General features: G+C 51.4%; 1 protein-coding gene across 1 annotated transcript; it reads left to right on the top strand.

Moving 5' to 3' along the window:
- On the top strand, window positions 1-7161 carry LOC135892131 (phospholipase A2 inhibitor and Ly6/PLAUR domain-containing protein-like). Its single transcript, XM_065419826.1, has 6 exons — window positions 1-58; window positions 2632-2754; window positions 4303-4458; window positions 5173-5313; window positions 6083-6308; window positions 7074-7161. The coding sequence occupies exons 1-6, from the start codon at window positions 1-3 to the stop codon at window positions 7159-7161; spliced, it is 792 nt and encodes a 263-aa protein (XP_065275898.1).
- The last annotated feature ends 2187 nt before the right edge of the window (window positions 7162-9348 follow it).

Here is a 9348-nt window from a genome sequence, read left to right as displayed (position 1 = left end):
ATGGTTTCCTTCATCCTCTGCCTTCTCCCTGCTCTCCTAGCTACAACGAGTGCACAAGGTGAGTCATCCGCTGCTGTGGCCATGTAATCCCCCCTGGACTTGGACCCTTTATACCCCACAGATCCACAGTCAGGGGAACATCCAGCATGTGCAGGGAGGGGGGACGAGCTCTGTGTTGGGTACCGGGCCCTGTCCACACTACGGCTACTGTATCTGCTTAGCCACAGCGCTGTAGCTGGGCCGGCAGAGCCCCGGAGTGAAGACGCCGCCTTTCCCAATGGAAACATCCCTCTAGGAACTCATCTCCCTGAGCGATGGTAGCCAACCCCAGGGAAGCATTCGCCTGTCGACCTGCATCTACTCCAGGGGTTAGATTGGCCGAGCTGTGGTGCTCATGGTGTGGACTTTTCAACCCCCCTGAGCACTGTATCTATATCACCCTGGTTAGTGTAGACCAGGCCTGAGGGGCACCATTACCGGACACTGCCCTGAATTCTTATTTCCACGAAGGCCCCGCGGCACTGCTTTGACAGCATAAAGGGGACTCAATATAGGACTAAATTACACTGCTAAGGGCTTGAGTGTAACCTGGAATCAGGGCTCTCTAACCGAGCAAACAGAGGCAGAATGGAAATGAGCCTTTCAGAAGATTTTGCCAGTAAAGAGACTCTGATGCAATCTTCTCTTGATCATCTATGGTGGCCTTTAACCTTAGTCTCATCTCAAGCTCTTTCCACCTACGGAATGCTCTCTGGTGATTTGCTGCCTTCTCATGAGCAGAGAGAATACATAGGCACCAGCAGCAGACACAATTTTCTACACTCTGTGTCCTAGTGATGTGTCTGCCTCAGTTTGCCTCATTGTAAGGCCAGCCCTGGCCGGCTGGCAGCCCAGAGAGCCTGGCTGCACTCACATCAGTGGCTTTTCCCTATTTCTATGCAACCCAATAACTTTGGAACCCTACATTCCATTGACTCCAAAATGTCAGGGGATGTTCTAGACATCACTGGGCAGAACCACATTGACTTTGGGGGAAATCAGAAAACTGGAAGAGGGAAATTGGGGACACATTGAGCCCCTTGGCTTCTGGCCAGCCCAGCCACACTTTCAGCCACCTCTGTAACTGTGTGTACCTCAAAGAACCGGTTGATGGCACCATTGACATCTTCCCGCCCATCAACCCCACCCAGTCCAGCGCTGCCCAGCATCCCTATGGAGCTTAACATGTTACACCCTGGGCAGCTGATCTCCCAGACAGAAAGAGGATGATGGGGGGGGGGCTGAATTGGGGGCATACAGCAGCCCTGGCATGGGGAAGAATGGGGGACCCTGATATGGGGGATGGGGAAATGGGGGGCACACAGAGCCCCTGGCATGAGGTAGGGGGTGGAGGGAGTTGCATGGTATCCCTGAAATAGAAGGGGATGGGAGGGTGTCAAGGTTGTATCCCCACTTTGAACTTTAGGGTACAAGTGTGGGGGCCTGCATGAGGACTTCTAAGCTTAACTACCAGCTTAGTTCTGGACCGCTGCCACCATTCCCTACCCTGGGAAGCTTTTAGAAACCTCTCACCAATTCCCTGGTGAATACAGATCCAAACTCCTTGGATCTTAAAACAAGGAGAAATTGACCCTTCCCCCCTCCTTCCTTTCACCAACTCCTGGTGAATACAGATCCAAACCCCCTTGGATCTTAAAACAAGGAGAAATCAATCAGGTTCTTAAAAAGAAGGCTTTTAATTAAAGAAAAAGGTAAAAATCATCTCTGCAAAATCAGTATGGAAAATAACTTTACAGGGTAATCAAACTTAAAGAGCTCAGAGGACCCCCCTCTGTCTTAGGTTCAAAGTACAGCAAACAAAGATAAACACTCTAGTAAAAGGTACATTTACAAGTTGAGAAAACAAAGTAAAACTAAGACGCCTTGCCTGGCTTTTTTACTTACAAGTTTAAAATATGAGAGACTTGTTTAGAAAGATGGGGAGAACCTGGATTGATGTCTGGTCCCTCTCAGTCCCAAGAGCGAACAACCCCTTAAAACAAAGAGCACACACAAAAGCCTCCCCCCCCCCAAGATTTGAAAGTATCTTGTCCCCTTATTGGTCCTTTGGGTCAGGTGTCAGCCAGGTTACCCGAGCTTCTTAACCCTTTACAGGTAAAAGGATTTTGGAGTCTCTGGCCAGGAGGGATTTTAGTACTGTACACAGGAGAGCTGTTACCCTTCCCTTTATAGTTATGACAGAGGGGCACACAAGGAGTTTGGGAGGGCCACGGGGGGCTGCCAGGAGCCCCGGGCCGTGCAATGGACTCAGCCTATACACACTGCGAAGTGAGCAACTCTCCAGTACTGTGAAAACCTGCACAATGGGAGCCACATCTGGGGTGGGCGGAGCTTATTTTGTGGGTGGGGCTTGGGAAGAGCACCATCCCCTTGACCTGTCCCCAGTCTGACCCCCGGGTACCGCTGGCCCAGGGGCTGAAAGTGTTCAATTACTGAGTGTCCAGGAGGAAATCGGGTCCGTTAGCCCCTCGGCTCGTTTGGAGCAGAGAGGGAAGACTGGGGCTAAGGGACGTGTCAGAGTGACACTGTCACGCCACAGTAAGAAGGAAATACTTGTTCTTCTTTCTCCAGGTGAGACCCTGACATGTAACACGTGCTTTGGCCAAACGGAGACCTGCAGTTTCGCTCCAGGAACCTGCCAAGTCAACAAGGCTACTGGTGGCTGCCTCTCCGTGGCAGAAGATATTACATTGGGTAGGTGACATTGCTGTCACACCAGGCACATCCTATCCTGCAGTCTGTCACCATCCTCACCGCTAAGGCCAACCCCAAACAGTCCATCAACAAAGCACATTCACCCGGCACAGAACACTCAGTCTGTGCTCGACGCTTCATTTATTCAGGCAACGTTACGGTGTCTTATGTAGCGACTGGAAGACACGGCGGTTCGAAATCCTGGCCCCATTGGAGTCAGTTGTAAATCTCCCATTGACTTCAGTGGGGTCAGGATCTCGCCCCTTGAGCTTTATCCCCACAATGGACGGCTGCGCTGCAACAAGCGAAGCTGCTTTGGGTGGAAATGCCCGTTCTGAATTGTGTTAAAAAAAAGAAATTGGCGCTGAGATCCCTTGTACACTGCCGCCTTGCTCCCAATGTGCTGTCTGAAGCTGTTAGTCACCTGCTCAGGGCTGGAGCCCTGCCTTACACGGTTCTTCCCCTTGCTTGGGATGCAAATTCAAGATACTTTTTGCCGTTTGACTTAAAGAGATTCCAAACCGTCTCCATGTTCAACTCCCTGAGGTCCTCACGCCAGCGGATTTCACTAGTTCCCTTCATTTCTCAACGTTTGCCCTTTGGAATCGAAAATCTGAGTTACAGACCTGGTTTTGTTCATCCTTCCATTGAATTACAGAGAGTAAATGGCTCCTTCCATTTACCTTGTAAGAAGGATGCATAGCACAGCATCAGCTTTAACGTGGGCTGTCTTTATCTACCTACCTATCTGCTTATCTATCTATCCCCATCCACCCCCTCCATCTATCTATCTATCCCCATCCACCCCCTCCATCTATCTATCTATCTATCCCCATCCACCCCCTCCATTTATCTATCTATCCCCACACCCCCCTCTATCCATCTATCTATCTATCCCCATCCACCCCCTCTATCCATCTATCTATCTATCCCCATCCACCCCCTCTATCCATCTATCTATCTATCTATCCCCATCCACCCCCTCTATCCATCTATCTATCTATCTATCCCCATCCACCCCCTCTATCCATCTATCTATCTATCTATCCCCATCCACCCCCTCTATCCATCTATCTATCTATCTATCCCCATCCACCCCCTCTATCCATCTATCTATCTATCCCCATCCACCCCCTCTATCTATCTATCCATTCCCATATGTGCACACCTGCCTCTCACCACACTCAGGAAATTTTCCCAGCACAGTCACAAAATGTTTTATTAAAACTTCCACCCACTCAGGGTACGGCTTCACTGCAGAGTTCATGTGGGCCGTGACCCAAGGTTTAGCCCTAACCCGCCCCCACGCCGCTCCCTACTCTCCACACACAAAACCCTTTAACTTCAGGCTAGCTGATGCAATTTGGGGTGTAGTTTAGATCCGGGTTCCTCTTTAATTTCTTGAATTGTGGGCCCCCTAACTAGACACAGGATCCCAGCAGCATCACCCCAAGGCCAAATATGGAGGGAAAATAACCTCCCTGCTGTTACTCGAGGTTCCCCTCCTAGCCTCTCATTTTCTTTTTTGGTTTTCTGTCTTTAACAAAGATGGGACAGAGAACACGAACTTCTACAAACAGTGTCTGAGTAGCTATAAGAGTGACATAGAAGTCCCCATCTCCTTCACTGTTGGGAATGGCAAGTATGTGAGGATCAACACCACACGATGCAACACAGATAACTGTAACTCAGCTGTACTTGGAGGTAAGTTATGAGTGTGTTTTTACCGTCCCTCTTTAATGGCTTGTCGACATGAACAGTGAGACGGCGCTGAGCTGGGGTGTGAATCCAGCTCTCCGTGTGCCCCCTGCCGATGCACGTGACTGTTCGGGCGCTTTGGAAGGGCACTAGCTCAAAGCACATTAACGAACAGTTCACGTGATTCAGCAGGGTGCACGTGGACAGCTAGGCCGTGGCAGGCTGGCGCAGGGTCGATTCACACCTGGTAGATCCTTACATCCCAGCCCCCCTTGCCACAGTCGCAGGGTTCATGTGGACAAGCCCCAGCACAATTGTATTTGTTCCCATTTCTCCCCTTTACTGCCCCCAACATCCATTCACTCGAATGTCATTTCTGTCTCCACTGAAATGCCTGTCGCTGGCAGGTCTCCAAACCAGGGGGTGGAACAGTCGGGGCCCATGTGAAATCAGACGGGTGAGGGCTGCACGCGAGAGAGGGGGCAGCAGCCGGGATGGGCTCAAATCTAAACCTCCCTGAACCTGTCAGGCTCCACCTTCAAACTCGCCGGGTCTGGAACTGATCGGATGCGGCGTTCACAGATAGTCGTGTCACAGACAGATGGAGAAATGCCGTGGGGCTGGGGGTGGGGCCTTCACCTGCTCAGGCAATGCAGGCCACATCCCCCAGTTTGAATGAGGTTTAACACACCCTGTCACCATCTCTCTCTCGGTTCTCAGTGCCCACGGGGAGCACCACCGAGAACGGGCTGCAGTGCCCAACCTGCTTCGCTCTGAACTTTGCTGTGTGCAACAACTCAGTCACCCCTTGTACCGGGGACGAGACCTATTGCATGGATTTCACTGGGTTTCTATACCAAGGTAAATGCTGCCAGCTGGCCGCAGTGTGGGAGCTACCCCGGGAATCTCACACCGCAGGAACTCCCCAGAGACTGGTGAAAACTAGTCTGTGCTGGGCCCTTGGGCAGGTGGGGGCCGCTAAGAGGGGTTTTTTACCGGAGGGAAGGAGAGAGGAACTTGGAAGTTTTTCCTTCCTCACCAGTTCCCCCCTCTCAGTGATGCCGCCCTGCTCCTGGAGTTATGACAATGCGTCTCTTGCCATGGGAAGGGTTGTTATGTCGATGATGCAGAGCTGGGGAGAGAACCCAGGAGTCCTGGCTCCCAGCCCTACTGCTCTAACCACTAAACCCCACCCCCTGTATGTTTAAGGTGGAGCTAAGCTATTGCTCAGTGCGGAAGCTCCTGTTCTCAGTGTGTGTCCAGGACTCCCAGTGCTTTGGGGTGTTTATACAATAACTGAACCGAGCGGTTGGGGCTGCCGGGGACGGTGAGAGCCGGGCGTGTTCCCCGGGGGAGCCGGGTGCTGGGGAAGGAGCCGCCCCCGGCGATCAGCTGGTTCCAAACTCCAGCTTCAGTCTCCTGTGGCGCTGCAGAAAGGGGCGCGGAGGAGGCAAGAGGGGATCAGACGCCCGCCCTGCCCTGGCCAGTTACAGCGAGAGCAGGGAGAGCACCAGGCGGGTGGGAACGGGAGGCAGAGGTGGGAACCGCTGGGTGATGGAGACAGAAGTTCTGGGGGCAGAGAAGGAACCAGAGCTGCCTGGTTGATTAACAGGCTGATTTCCTCCATCAGGTTCATCTCATTCACCATTTCAAGCAAAAGGCTGCGCTACTGCGTCTGCTCAGGCCATTAAACCTGGAACCAACCTGGCTACTGCACTCTACACATTTGACTTTTTTTGGGGGTCCTCTGTTCCGGCGGAGAAAATACCCACCAACCCCCCGCCCACAACCGGTGCCTCTCTAGAAACAACGACCACCACCCCTAATACAACCACCATCCCTGCAAGAACCACCCCGCCCAAAACAACTACCACAAAGAAAACAACCACCATCCCCAAAACAACGCCCACCCCTACAACCACCACCACCCGTGTTACAACCACCACCACCACCTCTGCTACAACCACCACCACCACCACCACAACCACCACCACCACCCCCTCAAGAACCCCCCCGCCCAAAACTACCACTAAGAAAACAACCACTATCCCCAAAACAACGCCCACCCCTACAACCACCCTCACCACCACCCCCTCAACAACCACCACCCCCAAAACAACCACCACCACCCCTGCTACAACCCCCACCACCCCCACCACAACCACCACCTCCTCAACAACTACCATGCCCAAAACAACGCCCACCCCTACAACCACCACAACCCGTGCTACAACCACCACCACCACCTCTGCTACAACCACCACCACCCCCTCAAGAACCACCCCGCCCAAAACTACCACAAAGAAAACAACCACCATCCCCAAAACAACGCTCACCTCTACAACCACCCCCCCCACCACGTCCAAAACAACCACCACCCCCAAAACAACCATCACCACTACCCCTGCTACAACCACCACCACCCATGCCCCCAACACAACCACCACCACCCCCTCAAGAACCACCACCCCCAAAACAGCTACCACAAACAAAACAACCACCATCCCCAAAACAACGCACACGCCTACAACCACCACCACCCACAAACCCACTACACCACCTAAAACACCCACCACCACCAAGACACCTACCACCACCGAAACAACCCATGCCACCACCAGTGGGGCCAGCCCGGCTCTGGGGAAATTCTCCTTTGCCCTCTACCTGCCTGGCCTGACTGGGCTGCTGCTGGTGAAGCTGATCTCCTGATCCCGCCCGGCACGGCCCACGCAGCACCTGGTGCCTGTGAATAAAGGCCTGGAGTCCCAGCTGCCCCCCCTCCAAGGCCTCTCCGTGCTGCTGGGGCGATGCAAAGGGGCCGCTGCATAGCCAAGAGTCTGCACAGCGTATGGGTGTGCGTCTGTCCCGGTACCTCACGGCTGGTTGGAATCTCTCTGTGCATTAGCAAATTCACTGAATAAATCAGGATCCGAAATAAAAGCCCCCGTTGCTGAGCCCGTCCGCAGGATGAAGTTTAATAAAGACAAAGTGCTCCACTTAGGAAGGAACAATCAGTTTCACACATACAGAATGGGAAGAGACTGTCTAGGAAGGAGTACGGCAGAAAGGGATCCAGGGGTTATAGTGGACAACAAGCTAAATATGAGTCAACAGTGTGATGCTGTTGCAAAAAAAGCAAACATGATTCTGGGATGTATTAACAGGTGTGTTGTGAGCAAGACACGAGAAGTCATTCTTCCGCTCTACTCTGCGCTGGTTAGGCCTCAGCTGGAGTATTGTGTCCAGTTCTGGGCACCACATTTCAAGAAAGATGTGGAGAAATTGGAAAGGGTCCAGAGAAGAGCAACAAGAATGATTAAAGGTCTTGAGAACATGACCTATGAAGGAAGGCTGAAAGAATTGGGTTTGTTTAGTTTGGAAAAGAGAAGACTGAGAGGGGACATGATAGCAGTTTTCAGGTATCTAAAAGGGTGTCATAAGAAGGAGGGAGAAAACTTGTTCACCTTAACCTCTAAGAATAGAACAAGAAGCAATGGGCTTAAACTGCAGCAAGGGAGGTCTAGGTTGGACATTAGGAAAAAGTTCCTAACTGTCAGGGTGGTTAAACACTGGAATAAACTGCCTAGGGAGATTGTGGAATCTCCATCTCTGGAGATATTTAAGAGTAGGTTAGATAAAAGTCTATCAGGGATTGTCTAAACAGTATTTGGTCCTGGATTGTCTAAACAGTATTTGGTCCTGCCATGAGGGCTGGGGACTGGACTCAATGACCTCTCGAGGTCCCTTCCAGCCCTAGAATCTCTGAATCTATGAGACTGGGGCGCTGTCAGATGCATTAGCTACATAAGAATTTGCTTGGCTTTGTGTGTGTGTGCGTGTGTGTGTGTGTATATAAATATAAAATCTGCAATAAAAATCTACATTCCAAGCACACCATGGAGGTTGCCCACTCAAGCACAGAAGTTAGGAAATTTCAGAACAAACGTTGCCAGTACAAGCTTAATACAATCCCCCGGTGTGTTTGCATTGTGCTACAGACTTTGATTCCACGATCACCCACTGTGTGTTCTCCACCGCAGCCCTGCCACGGTCAATACGTCTTTTCCTTCTCGTTGGGGCATTACCCCAGGCCATATTTCCCACCTGCCGTTCCTAGCCCGTGCTTCCCTGAATGATTAATGACACTTCCTGGGCCTCTCTGTGGAGTTCTCGCCACGGGATCTGAGGACATCACAGACATTCATCACTTGGTCTGTGCAACAGACCAGTGGGACCCGGGAAACTGAAGCACAGTGGGGCTCCACACAGGGAGTCCTGACACACATCTCCCCGTGCACGTGGCCACACTGCTATCCACACTCGAGCATAAGAACATAGGAATGACCATACTGGGTCAGACCAAAGGTCCATCTAGCCCAGTATCTTGTCTTCTGACAGCGGCCAATGCCAGGTGCCCCAGAGGGAATGAACAGAACAGGTGATCATCAAGTGATCCATCCCCCATTGCCAATTCCCAGCTTCTGGCAAACAGAGCTAGGGACACCATCCCTGCCCATCGTGGCTAATAGCTATTGATGGACCTATCTTCCATTAATTTATCTAGTTCTTGTTTGAACCCTGTTATGGTCTTGGCCCTCACAACATCCCCCGGCAAAGAGTTCCACTCCTCTTAGTCATCTCTTTTCCAAGATGAAAAGTCCCAGTCTTATTAATCTCTCCTCATACGGAAGCTATTCCACCCCCCTCATCATTTATGTTGCCCTTTTCTGAATCTTTTCCAATTCTAATATATTTTTTGAGATGCGGCTAACACATCTGCGCACAGTATTCAAGATGTGGGCGTACCATGGATTTATATAGAGGCAACATGATATTTTCTGTCTTATCTATCCTTTTCTTAATTATTCCTAACATTCTGTTCACTTTGACTGCCAC

This window comes from Emys orbicularis, chromosome 20, assembly GCF_028017835.1.
Source record: "Emys orbicularis isolate rEmyOrb1 chromosome 20, rEmyOrb1.hap1, whole genome shotgun sequence".
Classification (NCBI taxonomy): domain Eukaryota; kingdom Metazoa; phylum Chordata; order Testudines; family Emydidae; genus Emys; species Emys orbicularis.
Note: the sequence above shows the minus strand (reverse complement) of the source record. Positions and strands in the feature narration are given on the sequence as shown.

Bases quoted from the DNA above. Each gene is read 5' to 3' on its own strand.
- LOC135892131 (XM_065419826.1), top strand. From the start codon at position 1: ATGGTTTCCTTCATCCTCTGCCTTCTCCCTGCTCTCCTAGCTACAACG. The intron at 5,314-6,082 runs GTAAATGCTGCC...TTCCTCCATCAG, and splicing joins CACTGGGTTTCTATACCAAG to GTTCATCTCATTCACCATTT. The intron at 6,309-7,073 runs GCCCAAAACAAC...TGCCACCACCAG, and splicing joins ATCCCTGCAAGAACCACCCC to TGGGGCCAGCCCGGCTCTGG.